Source organism: Spea bombifrons, chromosome 8 (assembly GCF_027358695.1).
Source record: "Spea bombifrons isolate aSpeBom1 chromosome 8, aSpeBom1.2.pri, whole genome shotgun sequence".
Lineage (NCBI taxonomy): Eukaryota > Metazoa > Chordata > Amphibia > Anura > Pelobatidae > Spea > Spea bombifrons.
Genome location: NC_071094.1, coordinates 4,541,430 through 4,566,791, shown reverse-complemented (window position 1 = coordinate 4,566,791; position 25,362 = coordinate 4,541,430). Strand labels below are relative to the sequence as shown.

The window sequence follows — 25,362 nt, the reverse complement described above, 5'->3', positions numbered from 1 at the left end:
GTACATCGGATAGAAGAAATTGGCCTTACCTGTGTATCGAACATCATCATTATAAATGATCATTCCCTGATTGTACCCAGAGAAATTCCTTTTTTTCTGCAAGAAAAGTCTTGAATTCTTAATTTCAGCTACCCTCAGTCCTGACGGCCTCGGCTTTAACGTAGGAACCTCAGTCATGCAGCTGAATATCGGTTTGGAAGGTAAGATAATTCCTGCTACAAAATAACTATTGATGGGACTTCATCTTGACAGGTCACTCCACTCTTCCACAGCTAAAAGAAACCCACTTCACCTTTGTTAAAAAGGTCTCATCAAAGAGAGGACACAAAAGCTTGCTGGGCTGGTGTCTCCAGAAGACCATCTCTAGCAAGAGGACTCCTGTAATGCCTACCAACAGCCAGTGCTAAGGAATGAAAGGAAACCCTTAAAGGAACAGCTTGTAACCTGCTACAAGAAAAAAATAGCACCAGTGCTACAAATTAGCACACAGGATCCAAAAAAATATATATACCCAATTATATTCCCACAAAGGAACATTAAAAAAATTATTTAAAAATATAAAACAGCTGAGAAATCCGTCAGCATCTTCTCCAGAATGTCTGTGAAATCCATTGTGTGGCTTTTCTCAATTGATTCAGCAAAGTAGGTTTGGAGGAGACTGGTGTTGGTGGAGTGGACATGCTGTCCTTGTCTCACCTTAAGGAATCATGGATGGTGGAGAGAGAGAGAGAGAGAGAGAGAGATGGAGGGTGGTTCCAAGTTAAAATAAGCCAGACTTCTCCCATTCATAAACTGACCTATGTGATCTTAGAGACAGTGGGTCACATATCTTCTCTGTATGTCCTGTTTTGAGCAGAATGGGGTGGTTGGCATGGTTGAGTAGATCTTGCAGGTGATTCCTTCCAAGCCAAAAGGAGGTGGTGGCTTTTTTTTTTTTAGACAGCTCCAGAATTTGATGGACAGCAACAGGAAAGGAATCCAGGATTCCAGGTCACATCCAGACACACTGCTTTGCTAAATACAAAGGCCATGCAAGCAGAGAGAGAGAGACAAGGAGGGGAGGAATAAGAGTGGGAGGAGGAACTGAAGATGAAGCTTCATGCTCTCCAATGGTAGGCAAACATCTGCAGAATGAAATGGCTGGGTTAGATTGCATGTGATATCCTCTGTGCAGTGGAAGCTACTCCTTAAAATAGGAATCACCATAGAGCTGTTTGCTGAGCAATGCTTGTCATGAGATGCTGCTCACTCTGGATGCAAGGAAAGAAACCTACTGCAAAGACAGAAGGGTTAGGGTGAGAGGATAGAAAGCATATGGGAGTGCCTGCATTTAAACTGCTGGTATTAAATGTCCCTTCTCTCCAACCCCCCCCCATCCCCATGGCCTCCTCCATCCTATAATAAACCACTCAGCCTATTATAGTTTAAAGCCATCCACCCCCCCCTCCTCCATCATTCCCAGTGCACAAGGTGGAAGGAGAAGTGTGTGTGTTAGTGTTCACAGGGATTGGCACTGCATAAATCATGCTTTACAACCTAGTAACATAGTAACACAATCATTGAAATGGGAAAAATACACAGGTCCACCAAGTTCAGCCTTGGAGTTCCTCCACCAGAATCTAGCATTTATTGTATCTTTTATTGTATGTGTGCTGTGTGTGTTATACTCACAATGACAGCTGTCATACACCCCACACACCCAGACAGATGTTTAAACATGTCATGTATTATCAGTTTCCTACTTATTACAGCAATATGGCACAATCTAAATCTAAATCTAAATGTATTATTATTATTTTCATAATAATAATAATAATAATAATAATAATAAATGCTAATAATAAATTTAAATATAATAATAATAATAAATGACTATAAAAATAATACATAGCAAAATTCTAATTAAAAAAAATCCTATACTGTATGAGTAAAACCTTTTTTAGTTGAGCTTTTTACAAATATGTTGATAAATATGCACCTTTACAAATATTTACATAAAAAAAATTGTATATTTACAAATTTACTTTTAAAAATATACTTTGATTGTAAATTGCATTTACCAGTCGGGTTCTCGTTTGTAGGAGAAGAACGCTGTGCGGTCATCAAATCACGGCAGGGTTTAATTCGTTAAAATAAAGTTTAAATGATTCATTAAAAATGGGAGGAACTTGGTTCGGGGTTTGTATGGTTTTATCATCAAAGGATTTAATTTACATTAATCAATAGAATAGAAATAAATATATATTTTTGTTTTAATTTTTTATAACCATTAAGAGTCAGTAGATTTTTTGAACAGCAAGTCTCTTTATTATGCTAGAGGTATTTTAGGAACAGGTGACCCCAATGCTTGACGTCTTCTGTGTCATCGAAAAGGGAAAGTGTGTGTCGGATCTTAAATCCCTTCTCCTTTTAAGAGTCAGGTACAAGAATAATTCTGAATGATTTGTCACGTTCTAATGAGATGAAAGGTAACTACATGCCACTAACACTATAACTAGATTGTAAGCTCTTTTGATCAAGGCCCTCCTCACCTAGAGTTTTTGTAAGTCAGATTGTTAAATTATATACTACTTGTAATATCCTTGCTACCCATTGTACAGCGCTACAGAATTTGATGGTGCTATATAAAATTATAAATTATAATAATAGTTATTATTATTATTATTATTATTATTATTATACCTAAAACATTATTCATAAACTCTAGTATGTAAGGCAAAAAATCTAAAGAAAAAAACCTAGTAGATCAGGCATTCTATTTCATTAATAAACTTGATGCAAAGTGTTTCTGTTGTGACCTTTTGTGTCACATGACAATTAAATATTCCCCGGATTATTATTATAATTATTATTATTATTAGGAAGGCTTTGACCATATAACACAGTACTAGAAATAGTATTTCTAATACACCATTTAAAAGTGTTTAGCAGTGCAGATGGAACAGCAGCTTTAAAAAGATGTGCTGTAAGAGTTTCTTAAGGTAAATTCAGCGAGATGAGAATTATCGGTGGCAAAATCCTTAAAAGAAGACAAACGCAGCAAATATTCTGCAGGGGATCAAGATTGTCCCCAACGTAATAATACAAGGTGGACTTGGTAGGACTACTAATGAGATGGTCTATGGTGATCAGGTTGGTGTCGACCTCATCCTCATTGGTTGCCAACATTAATGACTCCGCCCCCAGCTGCACAGTGATGCAAAAATATTAATGTTCATTCATAGATGCTGACTATATAAATATATATAAATATATATATACCGTATATATATATATATACCGTATATATATATATATATATATATATATATATATATATATATCTATATATATATATATATATATATATACTATATATATATATATATATTTCTAATGGGGGTAATCTATATCATTTATATATATATACAATATATATATATATAGCGGCAGCAGATTCCATAGCGCTGTTATAGGGGACAGTGAAAATATTGAACAAAATACAATTTAAAAATAATAATAACACAGATTAAGAAATACTGGCACTGAAGGAGAAGGGCTCTTGCGAGGTTATAATCTATTGTAGGTGAAACAATGTATCTAAGAATTAGTGTTACCCTAAAATGTATAGGGGTTAAGCTGTGAAACGTGTAGGAGCGTATACTGGTGACAACACACCTTTTTTTTTCTATTTATTACAGGATTCTTGGCGTATCCATGGGAACCGCTGAAATCCAGTAATGATACTCCTGCTTCTCCCATGTGAGTAGTATATCCGAGCAAGGTCGATTCCGGAGGCCATAGGATTTGTGTGTGTGTGTGTGTGTGTGCGTGTGTGTGTGTGTGTGTGTGTGTGCGTGTGTGTGCATGTGTGTGTGTGTGCGGGTGTGTGGGGAGATACATTAATATTACGTAACGTATATGCTTAGTACACACCGCTATATATAGTCTGCAGGCTGAAGATGGGTAAGAAATGTACTGCTGCGGCTAAATATAAATTGTACCAGAGGAAGCCCAAGCAAGCTGGTGTATAGATAGAGCTGGTGTATAGATTTAGAAATATATATATAGAATTAATCCCTTGGCTGTGCCAATTTCCAGGCAAACCAAAAAATGTGTTTATTTTCGCTGGTTGCCGGTGGGTTGCATTTGTAGAGTTTCTGTTGCAAAATCTTAAAGATTGATTATTAATTCTAGATTTTTGCCGTCGGTGCTGCGCGTGTTGGCGTGTTTCAGGGACACAGCAGCTTCATTCTCTTTATAGAGGTTGGAGACATTGGGTGTCCCGTCAGTGGTGGCCTTCGCCATCCGTATGTCCTACAACAGCCTGTGCTCGTCAGGATTTTACCTTCACAGATCCCCCCTCCAGGGTCATATGAGAATATTTAGGGGCCCTCGCCAATGCCCATTCCCTGGTACTCAACTCTAAAGAGGACCTGCCCTTCTATAGACCACCACAGTCATGGGTTCCTCAGCTTCTGGGCCCCTGCTCTCCATTGGCCCCTGTGGTTACCCCCCCGGCCAGAGAGTTCTCAACAGATTTCTGTGCAACAGGAGTCGAACGTATGTGGAACAGTAGTGGAAGGTGGATTCTCTATCTTTACTGCCCTTTCTGCAGTTTCCATAATAAAAGTGATGGAAACATGTGGAGTCCCCACGGATCTTTACTCCTATTGGCTAGGTGATGTAAGTCAGGATGATTACTTGTTTACCACCCCATGTTTTTGTTCCGGATCACGTTATTAACCGATTTGACATCCCGGCAGCCGAGAAGATTATAACGAGAGCCGAGGAAGACCCGGCCACCCAGTATTATTGGCATTTCTGATTCAGCAGCTGAATAACACGTTGGAAAGCCTTCCCCGCTCAACGCTCCCTCTCTCGAGCCGTTCCCATGGAGACCGCTTAGTCTCGCTGTGTTTTCCGAGCTATTGTGAATTCTCTACAGAGCCCTCGAGGAGAAGAAATGGGGGGTGGGGGGGTAAACATCCCAAAACACCTTTCATTTATTGCTGCTGTGAAAATACGATGTTAATGATCAAACTAATGCTGAATTATAGCTGTTAGAACACGATTCAACCATCGCGGTTGGGTTGTATTTTTGCCGCCTCTTTTTCGTGGCTGGATTTTAGAACAAGAGGACTCAATTGGCCTTTAGGGTCGCTTGTTTCCGAAAATCAAAGGGGTTAAACTGTCTTCATTCATGTCCTCTGCTTTTATGCCTCAAACAAACTATAGACATTGAAATACTCCGTTACAATCCTTTACCGGCAGGAGACCGGCAGGAGAAAATGCTGGGATATTTAAAGGGAAACCAGCGGAAACCTTTTTCTTTACAGAAACTGCTAAAATCAATTGAAATAACCTCTGAAAAACTCAGAAACGACACCTCTCAGATGTCTTGTGGGAACAGCTAGCAAAAAAAGAACCCCAAAAACCATTAACTGTGAAGCAGATCCCTGAGTTTAGACGTGTAGACGAATGCCTAGATGTGACAAGTGATCCCTGTGGGGTGTAAATGATCCGCGTCTGTGAGCTCCATGTGACAAATCTCCAATCAGACCCTGAGAGACAAAATTAGAGGATCACTTACGTTTTTTTTTTAACTGGGATTAGATATTTCTGCGAAAAACTGTTAAGAGGCAAGAGTGACGCATAGTGGCCATTTGGGGAATTGCAGACAGATTTCACACCATTGACTCCAAAATGTATGGATCAAATGTGGACCGCTACATACCATGAAACTTAGCTTGGCATTTAAAATGTATAGTAAATAAAGTCTTTTCTGGATGAACCAGTTTCCAAATAACAGTCAAGCTTGTACTGGCCATCTGGCACTCCGGGCAAATGCCTGGTAGGCTACTGGCCGCAGCACCTCATACTCAACCAATCTGCCACTCCAGCGGCAGATAAGGTGCTGGGGTTGGCGGCCACCAGCTTTAAGGCGCCAGGACCAGGGGAATTGGGAGTGTTTTTATTCTGGAATAGCTCCGATTGCAAAATCTTAACTATAAAGTGACCTTTGTAAGGAAAGAATTCAAGGAATTTCCATAAACGTTTAAAAGTACGATTTGTCAAAGAACATTTCATAATAATCTTCCCATGCCAGCCATTACATCATCACACGGAATCCTCTGACAACAAATATATTTTTGCTATCCTTACCAGAATTATTAACTCTTTGTTCATAATTCTGTCTCTCATAAACTGTTGCTTTCAATGTTCTGTGTCCTCAATATTTGATCTAACTTTTTATTAAATATTCCATTTTATTTTTTTGTTACAAATCAATAGGTCACAATATGCTCAGTAGCGCTCCCACTCTAGTTAAAAATGTAAAAATCAACGGGAGCCACAGCAGCCAATCGCATGTTTTCGGATAGCATGCATGTTATTCAGTGACGTAGACCCAGGCCTAGGGGCGGTTGATGCCCCCCGGCTCAGCACAGCCTCCACAGACCTCATTAAAGGTAAATACAGCACTTATGTGATTGGCTCTGCTACCTCCATTGATCTCACTAGAGTGGGAGTGCTACTGAGCATGTGCAAGAAGTGTACTGACAAATGCTTCCTGGTTTCAAATGAGGCAGCAGGGGGAGGAGTTAAGTGATACAACAACTCCAATAACTAAAGAATGACTGTACTAATTTGCATGCTGTGAAATGCATTTGTGAAATATACATTTAATAGAAAAATGGGCCTTTGTTTATGAGGGAGATGACCTCAGGCATTGTTGTCCAACTTGCAGCTCCCAGGGAGATACACGGCCCCAGATTAACTGCCCCTTCAGAGGGAGCATTTGGCTTCTCGTGACCGTTGCATGAATGATGAGAGAGGGAAAGAGTGAGAGTGTTTATGTACGTGTAAGAGTATGGTGTTAGGGTGAGTGAGTATGTGTAAGTGTATGGTGTTAGAGTAGATGTGTGTTAGTGCAAGTGTATGGCGTTAGCATGAGTGTGTGTTACTGTATGGCATTAGGGTGGGGATGTGTTATTGCAGGTGTTAGTGCGTATGAACGTATGGTGTTAGCATGTGTGTGGGTGTTACTGTATGGTGTTGTAGTGTATGTGTATTAGTGTATGCTGTTAGTATGAGTGTGTGTATGTTAGTGTGTGATGGTAGCTTTTGTGTCAGGGGGAGGCCTTCTCTTGGCATGTGTACGGTGTTAGTGAGTGGATATTAGAACAAGCTTGGGTGTTAGTATGTGCGTGTGTGTTTTAGTTATGGATGGACGGGGGGGGGGCAGATACTGCGCCCAGGCGCCAATAACCCTGCCTGCAGTTATGAAACTTTGTTACACAATGGCGTAGTTGATTTACACACCATGGGGTCTAGCACAGTAGGGGATCTCCCAGAAGGCACGCTCTTCTTATCTAGAACAATAAATCACACGGTGCTGATAAAGGGGATTATGTGAAACCTTAACCTTCCGTAAAGAGATTGAGCAATAATTCACCAATAGACACCCAGAACTGGGTGGGGAGGGATTTTTATGTTTATTCTGGGTGTGGCTTGTGATATATAAATTATGTTTACGGTCTTTTGCCATAATTAATTTCCAGAGCTGGAGGATAGAAGAAGGTATGATGGGTCATTCACTCATGGGGGGCTTCATAATCACAGCCGCCTGGATCTTGGCCACAGTCTGCTACGCTGAAGATTCCTGTCCAGGTAAACATGTGTTAATATATATATGTAGATCTATAGATATATATATTGGGAACTCTCTGGGATTCGGATTTCTCTGGGGTTTATAGAAGTTTATGTGAGTTTCCATATTAATGCGCTTAAATTTATTTTTCTCCTTAAATTTTAAGGATATATATATTTTGACCCCTTCTTCTTATTGTTCGTTGTCTCTCTTCCCACAGAGGTTAAGATAATAGGAGTTGGTGACTCTGAGAAGTTGACCATCCTGAGGGGGTGTCCGGGGGCTCCTGGAGCTCCTGGGCTAAAGGGGGAACCGGGAGAGAAAGGTGAGCGTGACTCCAACAAAACAGACATGAGGGTCTTAGGGTCCACTAGTCTTCCCTCTACGTCACAGTGTCTGCGGGTGTACTAACTCTCCCACTAAGAAAATAAAGGGTGGCTGAGCATACTGGGAGTTGCAGTCCAATAAAAACAATACAGCCGCTCGTTGTCGTCTTCCCTATTGATCCCAGGCAGCACCCATGGGGTAATTGTGTGTGTGTGTGTGTCTTTTAGTTATTTGTTGCTGGATTGTGTACCATGAGAACACCAATGTGATAATAGGGTATAAAAATGATGATACATTTAGTCCCCTTTAATGATGGAAATAGTAGTAGGTTATGGAATAACCTTCAGCATCTCCATTGTTATTATGACCTACGAAGGATATTAGAGAACGCACAATGGTTTCAGTTTTTTGTTGGTATTTACAGGAGAAAAAGGATCATCGGGGTTGCCTGGAAAGGTTGGACCACCAGGACAAAAAGGTAACTAATTAAGAGAGCAGCCATACTGTACTGGAGATTTACTGGTACTTTTACCTCTTCCATCCACCGTCATGTCATAATGAGTTCCCGTAGACATTTAAAATGACCATTCTTCACCTTTGTTCATGTTCTGCCTTCTACCTACCCATGTCCTACCCATACATACGCTTAAGGGAAAATGCTAAAGGGTATCTAAGATAGAAGTCCAGTAGTTTCCAATACCGTTACTTTTTATTGCCCTCTCTCAAGACTCTGTAGTACCCCAAACATCACTAAAGACAACTCAAGAGCAGTTGAAGGCTCTCTCCATCGGCGACATCATTAGGGATTCTTAAACCCACCCTGTTCTTAGAACAACGGAGATCTCATGAGTTCACATTTGTGAATGCATACATCATCCATTCATATAGTAGAAGTTATAGAGTTATGGTTTGACACGGGTAAGGAATGGTTCTCTCTATGATGGTTCTCTAGTGTTTGTATTTATACTTCTGCTTTCGTTCTTCTGATGCAGGTGAAATTGGTGCCAATGGAATCAAAGGAGAAAAAGGTGAGATTCTGAGAAATTATTAGAGAAATTCTTAACAGAGAACTTACGTTTGTATTTTACTTTGCCGAGGAGTAGACTTTTCTTTAATACGTTCTGTAAGTTTCAAGCAGCACCCAACTTACCTGTCATTATTGGCTGATTTGATTCACATCAGCATTCGCCCAAACAATCATCATTGTAGACATGAGAGTTATTTAATGAGGGTCCGCCATGCCATTCAAAGGAGTCTTTGTGTTTTGGCCAACAGGAGAGAAAGGGGAACCTGGAGCATCACAACCGTTATATGGTGAGTAAATGTTTGTCTTTTCAAAAGTCAAAATCCTTTCTTGAAAGACGTTGTAATCAAGGATGTCAAACAAACTTCAGTTTCAAAATTACTCTTGTGGTTGACGTAAGACAGAGACACTTGGTGCCCATCTTCCATTAGCGTTTGGCCCAGGTCCATTCAGATATTAAATCACTTCATGGCCAAACAGAACCTTTCCCTGGGACGATTCACAAGTTAGACGATGGCACTTCTGTTCTGAGCTACTATTAGCCTCAAATGTATTGTTTCAGCAGTAACATTAAGTAACATTTTACTTTATATATGTCTAACTGTGAGCCGAAGGAGTCTGATCTGTTGGGAAATGAGATGTTTCTATGTTTCGACTTTTGTCTCAGCTGCCAGGAACTGTAAGGAGCTCCTAGACCAGGGAGAGATCCTGAGTGACTGGTACACGATCTATCCAGATGGAGAACAAGCCATGAAAGTTCTGTGTGACATGGACACAGACGGAGGAGGGTGGATTGTAAGTAAGCCGCTAGCTAATTGGATGTCAATTGGGTACCAGCTGCCCCACTTTGGTTAAGGCTTCTGTCCGGTAGTGCATCACATAACAGTTTGGATTTACAGAAGCCTGGAGGGCTCTGTTCAAAAGAGCTTACAATCTAGAGAACCTTTTTGATACAAAACAACAGCTTAGGTGGCATCTTGTGCCGCATCCAAAGTCACTGAGCTCTTCAGTATGACCCAACCTACAGCCAATGCTTCTCTATAGAGATGATTCTTCTAACTGTACAGCTGGCGAGAAACGACGGAAACCTCAATGGATTTATTTTTCTGAAAAAGTCTCTTTCCAGCATGTTTGGGTTGTTATGAAGCTCTACATGATTTCTTAACACAGGTTTTCCAAAGACGTTGGGATGGATCAGTAAATTTCTTCCGCGATTGGAATTCCTACAAAAGGGGGTTTGGTGGTCGGCTGAACGAGTTCTGGCTGGGGAACGACAATATTCAGAAGATAACATCCACTGGTAATTACCCCCCCCCCACCCCGAGCAACGCGCCTCTCCGTGATGGCCCTGTATACTGTATATAGTGAGTTATTTATACTTAATATGTAAAATCCATGGTTCCGTTCTCTTCAGGTAAATGGGAACTCCGTGTCGACCTACAAGATTTTGAAACTACAAAGACTTTTGCCAAATACTCGACCTTCCAAGTACTAGGAGAGTCTGAGAAGTACCAGCTAGTACTCGGAGCCTTTCAGGAGGGCACGGCAGGTAAGCAGATCCTTTCTAAATAAAATGTGTAGATTATGATCCTACAGATGCCAATTGTACCCCGGTTGTACCCGTTGTGCCACTTATGTTGTTTTTTTGGGTTGAGGGAGAGCAGCCTGCACCCCCTTTTTTTGTGGGAACCTCGTAGTCTCCAAAGACCACTCAAAAAAATGTAAAATTATTTTTGCAGGAGATTCTATGGCTGGTTTGAATGGTGTGAAATTCAGTACCAAAGACGACGACAATGATTTGTATGAAGAAGGAAGCTGCTCCGAACTTTACAAAGGGGGCTGGTGGTACACCAAATGCCACAACGCCAACCTGAATGGATTATATCTACAGGGGCAACACAGTTCCTACGCCAATGGCATTAACTGGTCCTCCGGCAAAGGCTACAACTACTCTTACAAGCATTGTGAGATGAAGATTAGACCTGTTTAAAATCTTAATGAAACTTTAGAATTTTCATTTTAAACAATTATGTGGTTTTTTTATATGGAAACAGGGCTAGATTTTTGAGACGACACATCAGGCGGTGGCTTGGAGAATTTTGTTGAGGGCAGGGCTGTCACACTGAAGTGGGAGTGGCTATCTTTTAAACTCCACCCAGTTCCCCGAGTTTTCAGACCCCTACTCAGCCAAGCCGTCCACAATGGGGTCTAGATAAGGTCTTTAGAATCTATGCCTAGGGGTGCCTCGACGGACGATCCATGTCTTCGCTGAAGAAGACACACGAAAAAAACAGTACCTATTATTATTAATGAAATGATTGCTTTTGGCCAGTTTAAATGTTTTAAGATTTAAAATGATTTAAAATGTAATATTAAGATTTAAAATGATTGAAAATGTTTTATTAAGATTTAAAATGAGTTAAAATGTTACATTAAAAACTGTCATCGCTACGGAATGTGTTGGCGCTTTATAAATAAATGTAATGTTTGCGCTGCAGGTCCCATCGCTCTCAGCCAGTAAGAGTGCCACAGATGTGTCCTTCTGTATAGGTGTAATTGGAAATATGTGTTGTGTAAACTGTTCCACAAAACTTTTTGTCCACCTGACATTATATAGGTTGGAAAGTTAGAGAAATCAAAGAGCGCAATCGTGAAAATATCACAGATATGGCTAGTGAGAGCCCCCCCTCCTGGGAATGTAGCGGAGGAGATATATTGGATCTTTTAGCTAGATACTCGCAAGCCATTGGGATTCAATGCCAGAGATGATGTGAACAGTTTTCTTTTTTTTTATAATTTTTTAATCTTTTGCATTTTTTGATAATATACATTTAGTTATTTTGTTGCTTTCTTTATATTTCTAACAGACCTTGCATTCGGTGCCATATTATATATTATACTGACCCTGGAATCATTTTCATACCTTAATAGACATGCATTCATATATATGTAGATACATTTCTATGTTGATATGTACATTTGAGATCCTCTATATATTTAAGGAAGATTTTTTCAGCTTCTATGTGCCCAAATATTGCTGTTTGGTTATATTTACCTCGCACGCCCTCTAGTGTCATTTCTGATTATTGCAACTTAGCGTTGCCTTGCTTTTTGAGACATCTCTGCAGTGACACCAGAGGCAATTGTTTGGTTGTTTGTTCAGATGTTTTTGATTGTTTTTTTTTTAAATTTCAAGAAGTATTTAAACTCCTTTAGCATCTTTGAGTGCTTAGGTGGCTTTTTGACGAAGCGCACTGCGAAATATGTTAAGCGTTCGCCTAGTTGCAGGATGAATTGGTGAGATGCACTATGAGTGTTATTTACATAAATTCTATGACTTTTATACATTTTTATTTATATACCTTTTATGACCCCTGAATAAAATTTGGCATATTAGGGCTAAAACCGAAGAAAAAAACCTATACTACCTGGAGACATGGGTACCTCTCTTACCCAAACGTTTATTCTCTTCACCAGTGTCGCTGAGCTGGGCGTTCTTAAGCTCTATGGAAGCATTCGGGCGATACATTATTGCGCAATAATTACATTTTCTTTTTTTTCATTACTACTATCAGATTAAAGATGTTTTCTTTTTTGCCCCATAAAATAATGTTTTTGGGGAGGCCATTTAATCTCCCATCTGGACCCTCAAAAGTCTGGAGCTCTTGAAACGAGTGAAGCGCTTTGTGGCGGTGGTGGTCGGGTAACACAAATGGCGTGGGTTGTCTAATAGGTCATTTACCACAAAAAATAATTCAATCTCACAATATTAGCCGTGGTAGTTGATGTATTTTTCAGACTTGAATTCAAACAGAAACCAAAAAGACACACACAAGTCGGGATCACTTAAAATCAAATTTTACCATTTTTATTTGGATGGCTGATTAGTAAAAAAAAAGTAGATTTATTACAAGACAATCCTACAAACTGGCCAAAAGGAGTCATTTCATTAATAATAAGTACGGTTTTGTTTCTCTTCTGATGCACCCCTAGGCCTAGATACTAAAGACCTCACCTAGACCCCACTGTGGATGACTTGGCTGAGTAGGGGTCTGGAAACTAGGGGGTGGGGTTTGAAAGTTAGCCACTCCCATTTCAGTGTGACAGCCCTGCCCCCAACAAAATTCACCAAGCCACCGCATGACGTCCGGTCTCAAAAATCTAGCCCTGCTTCCATATACAAAACAGCCATCATTTTAAATGAAAATTCACAAATTTTAAACAGGTCTAATCTTCATCTCACAATATTTGTAAGAGTAGTAGTAGCCTCTGCCAGAGTTCCAGTTAATGCCATTGGCGAAGGAACTGTGTTGCCCCTGTAGATATAATCCATTCAAATTGGCACCGTGGCAATCGGTGTACCACCAGCCCCCTTTGTAAAGCTCGGAGCAGCTTCCCGCTGCGTACAGATCGTTGTCTTTGTCTTTGGTACTGAATTTCACGCCATTCAAACCAACCATAGAATCTCCTGAAAAAATAATTTAAAATATTTATGAGTGGTCTTTGGAGGCTACGAGGTTCCAACAAAAGAAGGGGGAGCAGGCTGCTCTCCCCCAACCCAAAAAAAACAACATAAGTGACACAACGGGTACAATCGAGGATCCTAATCTTATAGGCTGCTTTGGCATCTGTAGGATCATAATCTATACATTAGAAAGGATCTGCTTACCTGCCGTGCCCCCCTGAAAGGCTCCGAGTACTAGCTGGTACTTCTCAGACTCTCCTAGTACTTGGAAGGGCGAGTATTTGGCAAAAGTCTTCGTAGTTTCAAAATCTTGTAGGTCGACACGGAGTTCCCATTTACCTGAAGAGAACGGAACCGTGGATTTTATATATTAAGTATAAATAACTCACTATATACAGTATACAGGGGGAGGGGTAATTACCAGTGGATGTTATCTTCTGAATATTGTCGTTCCCCAGCCAGAACTCGTTCAGCCGACCACCAAACCCCCTTTTGTAGGAATTCCAATCGCGGAAGAAATTTACTGATCCATCCCAACGTCTTTGGAAAACCTGTGTTGAGAAATCACGTAGAGCTTCATAACAACCCAAACATGCTGGAAAGAGACTTTTTCAGAAAAAATAAAATAAATTCATTGAGGTTTCCGTCGTTTCTCGCCAAGTTCATAGTGAAAAGAGTCATCTCTATAGAGAAGCATTGGCAGTAGATCGGGTCATACTGAAGAGCTCAGTGACTTTGGATGTGGTGCTAGCGGCTTACTTACAATCCACCCTCCTCCGTCTGTGTCCATGTCGCACAGAACCTTTATGGCTTGTTTTCCATCTGGATAGATCGTGTACCAGTCACTCAGGATCTCTCCCTGGTCTAGGAGCTCCTTACAGTTCCTGGCAGCTGAGACAAAAGTCGAAACATAGAAACATCTCATTTGCCATAGTTTTTAGGTTTTTTTTAGACATATATAAAGTAAAACTAAAGAATTAATAGTAGCTCAGAACAGAAGTGTCATCGTCTAACTTGTGGATCCTCCCAGGGAAAGGTTCTGTTTGGCCATGAAGTGATTTCATATCTGAATGGACCTGGGCCAAACGCTAAGTGAAGATCTCTTGACTTTGGGCACCAAGTGTCTCTGTCTTACGTCAACCACAAGAGTAATTTTGAAAATGAAGTTTTTTTGACCAGCATTTTACATCCTTGATTACAATGTTTTTAAAGAAAGGATTTTGACTTCTGAAAAAACAAACATTTACTCACCATATAACGGCTGTGATGCTCCAGGTTCCCCTTTCTCTCCTGTTGGCCAAAACACAAAGACTCCTTTGAATGGCATGGCGGACCCTCATTAAATAACTCTCATGTCTACAATGCTGATTGTTTGGGCGAATGCTGATGTGAATCAAATCAGCCAATAATGACAAGTAAGTTGGGTGCTGCTTGAAACTTCAACTCCTCGGCAAAGTAAAATACAAATGTAAGTTCTCTCTTAAGAGTTTCTCTAATAATTTCTGAGAATCTCACCTTTTTCTCCTTTGATTCCATTGGCACCAATTTCACCTGCATCAGAAGAACGAAAGCAGAAGTATAAATACAAACACTAGAGAACCATCATAGAGAGAACCATTCCTTACCCGTGTCAAACCATAACTCTATAACTTCTACTATATGAATGTACGGTGTATCCATTCACAAATGTGAAATCACGAGATCTCCCTTGTTCTAAGAACACGTTCAGCTTAATAATCTCTATTGATGTCAGCGATGGAAAGATCCTTCATTCTGCTCTTGAGTTGTCTTTAGTGATGTTTGGGGTATTATAGAGCCTTAAGAGAGGGCAATAAAAAGTAACGGTATTGGAAACTGCTGGACTTCTATCTTAGATGCCCTTCAGCATTTGCCCTAAAACGCATGTATGGGTAGGACATGGGCAGGTAGAAGGCAGAACATGAACAAAGGTGATGAATGGTTATTTTAAATGTCTACGGGAACTCATTATGACATGACGGTGGATGGGAGAGGAGGTAAAGGCACCAGCAAGACGGATTCCTCTTTTCCTACAAATCTCCAGTACAGTATGGCTGCTCTCTTAATTGGTTACCTTTTAGTCCTGGTGGTCCAGCATTTCCAGGCAACCCCGATGATCCTTTTTCTCCTGTAAATACCAACAACAAACTGAAACCATTGTGCGTTCTCTAATATCCTTCGTAGGTCATAATAACAATGGAGATGCTGAAGGTTATTCCATAACCTACTATTTTTAATCATTAAGGGAGCTAAACGTATCATCATTTTATACCCTATTATCACGTTGGTGTTCTTATGGTACACTATCCAGCAACAAATAAGTTAAACCAGCTACATTGTTTTTATTGGACTTCAACTCTCATTATGCTCAGCTACCCTTCATTCTTGATGTTAGTGGGAGATTTATTACACCAGCAGACACTGTGACGTAGAGGGAAGACCCTAAGACCCCCATGTCTGTTTTGTTGGAGTCGCGCTCACCTTTCTCTCCCGGTTCCCCCTTTAGTCCAGAAGCTCCAGGAGCCCCGGTACACCCCCTCAGGATGGTCAACTTGTCAGAGCCACCAAGTCCTACAAGCTTAACCTCTGTGGGAAGAGAGACAACGATCGATAAGAAGAAATGATACATAATATCTATAATTTAAAATGATATATTTAAGCGCACTCATACGATCTGATCCCAACTATGGTTAAATGGGGAGGGGGGGCATTTTACTTAAATATCTATATTCAATATATATATATATTATATATTATATGTTTTAATTTACCTGGACAGGAATCTTCAGCGTAGCAGACTGTGGCCAAGATCCAGGCGGCTGTGATTATGAAGCCCCCCATGAGTGAATGACCCATCATACCTTCTTCTATCCTCCAGCTCTGGAGATTGTTCATGACAAAAACTAGAAACATAACTTGTATTTATATACAAAAAGCCACGCCCAGAATGAACCTAAAACCCCTCCCCTATCCCAGGTCTGGATGTCTATTGGTGAATTATTGCTCAATCTCTTCAAGGAAGTTTAAGGTTTCACGTAATCCTCTTTATCAGCACCGTGTAATTTATTGTTCTAGATAACAAGAGTGTGCCTTCGGGGGACATCACACACAAACATACACACACTCATACTAACAGCATACAATAATACACATACACTACAACACCATACAGTAACACCCACACACATGCTAACACCATACGTTCATACACACTAACACCTACAATAACACATCTCCAACCTAATGCCATACAGAAACACACACTCATGCTAACACCACACACTTGCACTCTAACACCATACAGGAACACACACTCACTCACCCTAACACCATACTCACATATATCAACACTCTCTCTTTCCCTCTCACCATCATTCATGCAACGGCCATGAGAAGCCATATGCCCCCTCTGAAGGAGCATATCTGAGTCCATTTTGCCCAAAATGTCCTTTTATATAATATTTCAATTACAAATCATATCTGTAAATTTAATAAAACACACAAAACCCTCAACTTCAAATCTGATGTGAATTGAAAGGAAAGCTTTTATTTTTTCATTTATGTTTTTACAATGAGAAATGATTGCTGGTGATTTGTGTTCTGTTTTATCGATTTACATTTTATTGTATGAAGGACATATATTCAAGTAAATAAATGTGCTTTTTTAAATTAATATTTTAAGTCCAACTTCCATACAATAAAAAGCTTTTCTAATGGGCTACGATATTATTATTATTCATTGTTTTCTATAGAGCCATCATATTCCGTAGCGCTGTACAATGGGATATCAAATGTAACTACATAACTCTGCAGTTATCAACCATAAATGGATCCAAGAAGGTCCTCGGTTCTACCAAAAGGCCAAAAAAAAGTATGTAATGTCTCTATTGTAGGGAGAAGTAGCCATGAGCAGACCAGGCCGGTTTGGGACTAATGAACATGCGCCTGTCAAACGGACATGAGAAAGTATACAAAGCTGTCAGCACTCCATACCGTAAGATGTGGGCACTCATAGAATGCTTTAAGCAGTGTTGTTCAGCCTGTAATGTTTCTCAAATGAGGGAAAGTTTGCAAGCTATGCATATTTTTGGAGGAAAAATGCGTTAATGTGCGGGAAGCGTTATCGCCATAATCTCCAAACAGACGTGAAAATTACAATTTAAAACCACAGCTGCGGGCTTAGATGGATGAGATATAGCAGGATGGATCGCTTTCACTGGACCAAAGAGGTCCAGTAATGCCTTGAAGTAGAATTGGACAGCCTTAGAAATGTAAACTCTGTTAATATTAATTTTCGTAAGTCTAGAGCGTAAGCTCTGAAACCAAGCCCTCTTTAGCTAATGACCAACCAAAATATCTTTTTCCTTCTTCATGTCCTTGGGTAAAGTCAACCCACCCTTTACCCAAGGACTCCCATGTTAAGGAGGAATAGACCCCTCAGTATCTGTGCTACAAGCCACCTAACAACAAGGTAGAAAATAAGAAGAAATGTGTCTATCTTGGCCTTCTGTCTATCATCGATCATGGCATGATGTTCACAAAGATGTAAGCAGACCAGGAACCAACATAGATAAATCCAGCACACATGCTTCGGGCTCTGTACATACCCCCAACGTCTCTCCGTTTAGAAGAATCTTAAAATATTTCTGCAATTTAAACAGTAGAAGCACGGGGAAAAAGAAAAAAAAAATGAGTTAAAAACCCCATACCCTTCCCACGGCCCTTTTGGACTGTGTGAAAGCTATTAATCCTATAGTTTTCACAAAGTGAGCTGAATCATAGCTTCATAACATGATAGGAACCTTCTAATATTTGCTTTACAAAATACATGAAAGCCCCGGCCATATAATGTGTTTGCACCCAAGACATTTTTAGGTACATCACTTAGTCACAAGTGATGACATCAGACTTTCGCGCCTAGATCTGTTGAATGACGTAAGATTGGATAGGTAAATACACCATTAAGTAGCAATTTCTGTTTACAAATAGAAACATTGTATCAAGGACATTGTACCAAGTTCTAGATACAAATAGAATCCTAAGGACATTGTATCACGTTGTAGATACAAATAGAATCCTAAGGACATTGTATCAAGTTCTAGATAGAACTAAAAAGAACTGAGCTGGACGTTTAAGACTGGTTTGAATATTAGAACCAATCCAGATGTTATGCTACCTTCTGAGTTCTAGGTTCTGAACGCTAGAACCAGCAGGATCCACCCAGCTTGTTCTTCTACAGAGGTCAATAAACCGTTGGGTAGTGACAATTCTTGGCTTCAGAGTTTTATGTTTGAGGTTCCATGTTCTGCACACACGCTGAAGTCATATCAGAATAGACTGTTAAGGCAATCAAACCAAAAGGACCCTTGAATGCATGGTAAAGCTGAATTTGTTTACAATGGATAAAAGAGTATTGTAGAGGGGATATGACATCATTATACAAATATAAATGGGACAATACCAACTGCTCTCTGAGGATCTGTCCATTAATAGGACTGTACAAAGAACAAGAGGTCATCCATTCATTTAAAGGAGCAAAAAACGGTTCCTTACAGCAAGAACAGTAAACATAACCGATTCACGACCTACAAAGGTTGTCCTAACAGTTTAAAAGATGCATTTAAATATGGGTTGGATGATTGATTTGCAAATAAAAACGTACAAAGATATAGCAGATTATAAGGTCAGGTTTAGTTATAGCTAACCCAGTCCTGAGTTTGACATGAGTCTAGGTAAATATTATATGGGACCAATGGCTGCCACCATAACTAGGAACATCTCAGGAGGCTTCCCTTCGACCACAAAGCTGGCGTTAGAGTTATAAAGGTCCATACCGTGGGCAGAACTGTCCTGAGCCTCTCTCATCTTGACTCTCGTTCCTCTAATATTTACCTTAACAGATAAACATTAATATAATTCTAAATTTATCTTCATTCTGCCTACAGAATGGTCTACGCCAAGCCTGATGTTCTTCAACCACCGTAAGTTGCTTTTACCTCGATATAGCTAACTGTGTATATTGGAATGAGATATAACGTAACGCCATATGGGGTGGGCTGTTTGTAGATAAGTTCCATTGACTACAAAGCATACATTAAGAGAAAGAGATCATCAGCAAATATACCGGTAATACAGCTGACTTAATTTGCAAAACATATATTGATACATTGGGTCGACTGGCTGGAATCTTTACAAATTCAAGGAGGACATATGATATTTTTACTATTTATTGTTTTCTATAGAGCCATCATATTCTGTAGCGCTGTACAATGGGATACCAAATGAAACTAGATGGCTCTGCAGTTATCAACCATAAATGGATCCAAGAAGGTCCTCTGTTCTACCAGAAGGCCAAAAAAAAGTATGGCTCTAGTAAACAGGTAATGTCTATATGGTAGAGAGAAGTAGCCATGAGCAGACCAGGCCGGTTTGGGACTACGGAACGTGCGCCTGTCAAACAGAGATGATAAAGTACGCAAAGCTATCAGCACTCCATACCGTAACGTTTGTGTACTCATAGAATGCGTTATTCTGAGTTGTTAAGCCTGTAATGTTTGTCAAATGAGTGAACGTTTGTGTATACTTTGCAAGCTATGCATTTTTTTGGAGGAAAAATGATTTAATGTGCGGAAAGCGTTATCGCCATAATCTCCAAACAGACGTGAGAACGATCACTTAAAAAAACAACGGCGGGCTTAGATGGATGAGGAGCAGGATGGGTCGCTTTAACTGGACCAAAGAGGAATAGAACGTGTTGAAGTAGAATTGGACAGTCTTAGAAATGTAAACTCTTGCTGTTAATACTTATTTGCATAAGTCTAGAGTGTAAGCTCACAAGCCGAGCCCTCATTATCTAAAGGTACGTCTGGAGAACTTGGTGCTACATAAGTCAGAGGAGTCAGCTTTGTTCCCCCGAAGTTGCTTCTAAGTATCTCATTGTAATTTGCAGGACCTCCATCAGGAACCCTCAGGGATACTCCTCGGACCCCACCATGTCACAGCCCATCATCTTAACCCTTCAAGGTATCCTCAACGTTAAACAAAAAACCCACATTCTTTATCAGTCATTATCTCCATGACCGACCAAAATATCCCTTTCCTCTTCATGTCTTGAAAATGGTGACCCACCTTTTTCCCAAGGACCCCCATGTTAATGACGAACCGACCCCCCCCCAGTATTTATGCTACTAGTCCTTGCCTTGAAATGCTTTTAAGATTTTATTGGCTTCCGTATGAGCCTCACTTTTCCATTTCTTTTATGAATCATAAAAATCTGCCAAACAACAGAAGAATTCAACCAATACTGATTTTATTTAAGTCAATAAAGCTAACCATAATCTTGATGGGGCATAGTCTTGATTTAAAATATATAACAAGATGGCTCAAAAATGAGCAAATTACTCAAGAAATCCAGGTGTGTGGGACCGGAAAGAGGCCGCCGTCATCAATTTTTGGGATAGCTTGTTGGCCAACAGGTAGACCTTCCCGCTCACTGAGACCTTCCTAGCAATAAAGGAGTAATATGAACGTGGAAACCGGAAGCAGGCAGAGAGCTGAACGTACGCCGAAGACCAAGAATGACATTTTATCTTCCACATTGCCTTTGAGGAAAAAAAATAAACACAAGAACACTTATTTATTATTATTATTATAATAATTAATATGACAAGTTCTCAAAATTGGTCTGTAGAAGTCCTCCACCCCAACGGCACACATCTAAAAGACTGAACATGGCGGGGGGGAAGGGGGAAACCCAATGGAACCCCCATACGTACCTGGAGACGTGGATATCTCTTTCACCCAAACTTTTATTCTCTTCACCGTTTCGTTTTTCCCAGTTCTGGCGCTTACGGAATAAATCCCAGCGTCGCTGAGCTGGGCGTTCTTAATCTCTATGGAGGCATTCAGGGGATGAAACTCCACTCGGTCTTTATAATCCGGGTCCGTTTTAATCCTCCCCAAACTCCACGTGGGGAATCCTCGAGGATCAGTGGAACAATTATACCCATCGTAACGCAATAAGACATGATTACGTATCATCCAAGTAATTCTGTATTCACAGTCATGGCCGACTATGGTGTAGGAGGCCGGCAGGAGGATGGTCTGGCCGACGGTGATATTTACAGAACTTCTGTATGAAACGAGATCGATTTTAACTGTGGATTCTGAAGAAGCAAAAAAATATTTCAGAGATACAATGTATTCAGTTCGTAGCGGAGAGAAACCTGGTCTTAACCTGGGCTAAAGAAGGCAGCAAAGGTGTTTAAAGGGACCCCCCCCCTTATTATCATTTCTTGAATACATTTATTTATTAAAAAATGCTTAAAACCTGTGCTTTTTGCTTTTTCAACAAGGAAGAACCAGCGCAGAATTTTGCTGATTAAAATAAAATGATCTTCAGCGCCCTAATTTCCATCAGAAATGGAAAAAAGTTAAAAAGCCACAAGATTCCGTACCGCTGAATTAATGTAACATTTTCAATCATTTTAAATCACTTTAAATATTACATTTTAGATCATTTTAAATTTTTATGTAACATTTTCAATCAAAGAAGGTCGGTACAAATGATCTCAGAGGCTTACCCACAATAAGGACACCAACGAAGGCCAAACAGAGGATCCCTGATGTTCTCATTTTATTAAGTAAAAATTATCTTTAATGTGCAAAAAAAAAAAAAACAGAAAATTGCATGCGAGGTCCGTGTGGTCAGTTATACAGGAAAACATGTGATGGAAAGAAAGTATTAACGCCGCGGCTCTGAAGGACCCACAGGAAATAACAAAACAGCACAAATATCTTCAGAAGTACAACAAAAAAAGAACTTTTGTTTAGGTGTTAAAGAATTGAATTGCTTTGGTTACCTACTGGCTAGTCATTAATAATATTAATGTGAACAAAATACGATCAAATGATAAAAAGTATCCCATGTGTAGATAGGTGGAACTGTAGTTTTTGCACAATAATTTATTTATTTATTTTTAGAAAGGATCTGCTTGCCTGCCGTGCCCTCCTGAAAGGCTCCGAGTACTCGCTGGTACTTTCCTAGACTCTCCTAGTATTTGGAAGGGGCGAGTATTTGGCAAAAGTCTTTGCCGTTTCAAAACCGGTAATGGACCGGTAAAAAAACAGGTAATGGTGACCTCTAGTGACGGAAATAATTGAGTTCATGTAGATACAATTTACAAAAACGAACCCACGTCAAAGAACAATTGATTCAAATTCATTCTTCCATGCCAGCGTCCAAGAAAACATGGCCCCTTGGTATAAATTAACCCCTTAAGGACAATGGGCGGTCCCTGAACCGATTGAAAATAATGCATTTTGTCATTAAGGGGTTAAACGTGCTTAACTATACATGACCACCATGTTGTTTTCGACGAGCTAGTGGCCCAGGAGACTTCTCCGTTATCCATGTTTCTTAGCCACTTTGCTGGTCATTTGCATGATTACACATTCCTCCCTCTAGGGGGCCCGGTGCCACCGCTTCTTCCTGTCTCCTCGTTCCAGTTCACAATTGGCCGCACCAATCCAGGTCGGAAAGGGCCCTTTTTTAAGCTATTTCGAACTGGCATGGGGAGGCAGAAACGTATCGGGTCACGTGACTCCTCGGTGAAACCGATGTTGCTCGCACACTTTGTGCGAACAGCCAGAGGGAAATCTGCAGGAGCGGTGAGAGGTGAGTGTGGGGCAGGAGATGGAATATATGTATATGTGTGTATATATTTATAGATATATGGATGTGTACTGCTGTGTGTTTGCGTATGGATGTGTACTTGTGGGTGTGTGAGCATGGATGTGTACTTGTGGGTGTGTGAGCATGGATGTGTACTTGTGGGTGTGTGAGCATGGATGTGTACTTGTGTAAGTGGGCTTAGATGGAGTGTGTATTAGTGAGTAGGAGTAAGTGTGTATATTTTGTGTAACTGTGTTTGAATATGTTGTATGTTGGAAGAGGGCAAGGGGCAAAAAAGGCACAGACCAGTGGTGTGGGGGCAATGATGGCACAGACCAGTTGTTGAAGTTGTGGGGGCCAAGGGTCCCGTGGCTTCTAGTTACACCCCTGATGACACTACTTGAAGGTCTTGAGACGGGAGGACTTTTCTTCGTTATATGGCAATGTCAGTCTGTAACACAACTTTGTCACAATGGTTTTATGGTTAAAGAACTTTGTGAGGATGAACCGTTGTCGATCATCGCTGTGTCTAGTGTCAAGTAACATTCACGTGACGCCAATGAAAACACAATTTAACAAAATGACAGTCGATGTGAATCCTTCGCCTTGGACTCTTTATTAAGTCCTGAGTAACGTGGAGATGCGTTGGCCTCCTTCCTTCCAGGTCAACAGCTTTGTTATATGAGAAAAAACGATAGCTTGATAAAGGAAGGAGCCTTTTGGAAAAGCACTTAAGTTAAAGTTAATTTACTTTAAGCAATACATTAAACAACAGAAGAATTCTACCAAAAAATACTGATTTTATTTAAGTCAAAAGAGATAATCATCAAGGAATCCAGGGTTGTGGAATTTTTTGGATAGCTTGTTGGTCAACAGGTAGACCTTCTCACTCACTGAGACCTTCCTAGTATGGAGGGATGAAGATGAGTGTGGAAGCTGGAAGCTGGATCTACATGAGCTCAATTATTTCCGTCACTAGAGGTCACCATTCCCTTACGAAAAAATTACTGCAGTTTTTCTGAAGTAATACTGCAGTTTTTTGGACATGAAAAAACTGCAATGCTGCACATTTACTGCAGTTTTACTGCATTTGTACTTCACTGTACTGCAGTTATTTTTGTACGGAAGTACAAATGCAATAAAGCTGCAGTACATTGAAGCACAACTGTAGGTTTGCAATATAAAAAAAAAAGTGCGGTAAATGTGCAGTAAAACTGCTGTACAGTGAAGTACAAATGCAGTAAAACTGCAGTAAATGTGCAGTAATACTGCAGTAAAAGTGCAGTATTGCAGTTTTTTCATGTCCAAAAAACTGCAGTATTACTTCAGAAAAAAACTGCAGTAATTTTTTGTAAGGGATTACCTCTCAGGGTCTGGTGTCAAGGGCTTGTAGCATAAATACTGGCGGGTCTGTTCTTCTTTAACATGGGGGTCCTTGGGTTAAAGGTGGGTCACCATTTTTAAGACATGAAGAACTCTGAGGAAAGGGATATTTTGGTCGGTCATGGAGATAATGGGTGGGCTTTTTGCTTAACATTGAGGACACCTTGAAGGACTAACCTTATGGACTGTGACATGGTGGGGTCCCCGGAGTTCCCCCTGAAGGTTTCTGATGCTGGTCCTTGTCACGGAACTAGCAAGAGTTTACATTTCTAAGGCTGTCCAATTGTGTTTGGAGATTATGGACGTAACGCTTCCCGCACATTAACTCGTTTTTTCCTCCAAAAATATGCATAGTTTGCAAAGCTGTATTTGCAAAGTATACGCAAACTTCCACTCATCTGACAAACAGACCAGGCTTAACAACACGGAAATAAACACTCTATGAGTATACAAACGTTACAGTATGGAGTGCTGATAGCTTTGTATACTTTCTCATCTCTGTCTGACAGGCGCACGTTCCGTAGTCCCAAACCGGCCTGGTCTGTTCATGGCTACAATAGAGACATTACATACTTTTTTTTGGCCTTTTGGTAGAACAGAGGACCTTCTTGGATCCATTTATGGTTGATAACTGCAGAGCCATCTAGTTTCATTTGGTATCCCATTGTACAGCGCTACGGAATATGATGGCTCTATAGAAAACAATAAATAATAAGAATATCATAACCCCTTAGAAAATCCTTAAGGTAGGGCCATCTCTCGTGGGGTACAGGAACGAGGACGACTTGAATTTTATGGGGACTCCCATCGGCCAAACTCATGAATATCCGACCATGATAGAA

The 25,362-nt window shown here is 40.3% G+C and overlaps 3 protein-coding genes across 3 annotated transcripts in view; 1 reads left to right on the top strand and 2 right to left on the bottom strand.

Annotated features, from left to right (window-relative positions):
* The window catches only part of RALGDS (ral guanine nucleotide dissociation stimulator), a 57,169-nt gene extending 56,338 nt beyond the window's left edge, over positions 1-831 (bottom strand). The window contains exon 1 of the mRNA XM_053472398.1: positions 30-831. Within this exon, the coding sequence (XP_053328373.1) occupies positions 30-50 (21 nt within the window). The 5' untranslated portion in view covers positions 51-831. The remainder of the gene's footprint in view (positions 1-29) is intronic.
* Positions 832-7,541: 6,710 nt separating this feature from the next.
* On the top strand, positions 7,542-11,502 carry LOC128503520 (ficolin-1-B-like). The gene is made up of 9 exons (XM_053473634.1): positions 7,542-7,650; positions 7,851-7,955; positions 8,382-8,435; positions 8,950-8,985; positions 9,233-9,271; positions 9,649-9,776; positions 10,152-10,281; positions 10,396-10,530; positions 10,721-11,502. The coding sequence occupies exons 1-9, from the start codon at positions 7,563-7,565 to the stop codon at positions 10,969-10,971; spliced, it is 966 nt and encodes a 321-aa protein (XP_053329609.1). The 5' UTR covers positions 7,542-7,562; the 3' UTR covers positions 10,972-11,502.
* A 1,321-nt stretch (positions 11,503-12,823) lies between these two features.
* Positions 12,824-16,356, bottom strand: LOC128502638 (ficolin-1-B-like). The gene is made up of 9 exons (XM_053472502.1): positions 16,236-16,356; positions 15,946-16,050; positions 15,539-15,592; positions 14,962-14,997; positions 14,698-14,736; positions 14,210-14,337; positions 13,868-13,997; positions 13,651-13,785; positions 12,824-13,449 (listed from the first exon to the last, which is right to left on the bottom strand). The coding sequence occupies exons 1-9, from the start codon at positions 16,321-16,323 to the stop codon at positions 13,199-13,201; spliced, it is 966 nt and encodes a 321-aa protein (XP_053328477.1). The 5' UTR covers positions 16,324-16,356; the 3' UTR covers positions 12,824-13,198.
* Positions 16,357-25,362: the final 9,006 nt, after the last annotated feature.

Excerpts from the sequence above, each read along its gene's own strand:
- LOC128503520 (XM_053473634.1), top strand. The coding sequence starts at position 7,563 with ATGATGGGTCATTCACTCATGGGGGGCTTCATAATCACAGCCGCCTGG. Across the intron at positions 7,956-8,381 it reads GGGGGAACCGGGAGAGAAAG|GAGAAAAAGGATCATCGGGG; the intron begins GTGAGCGTGACT and ends TGGTATTTACAG. Across the intron at positions 9,272-9,648 it reads AGCATCACAACCGTTATATG|CTGCCAGGAACTGTAAGGAG; the intron begins GTGAGTAAATGT and ends CTTTTGTCTCAG.
- LOC128502638 (XM_053472502.1), bottom strand. The coding sequence starts at position 16,323 with ATGATGGGTCATTCACTCATGGGGGGCTTCATAATCACAGCCGCCTGG. Across the intron at positions 15,593-15,945 it reads GGGGGAACCGGGAGAGAAAG|GAGAAAAAGGATCATCGGGG; the intron begins GTGAGCGCGACT and ends TGGTATTTACAG. Across the intron at positions 14,998-15,538 it reads TGGACCACCAGGACTAAAAG|GTGAAATTGGTGCCAATGGA; the intron begins GTAACCAATTAA and ends CTTCTGATGCAG.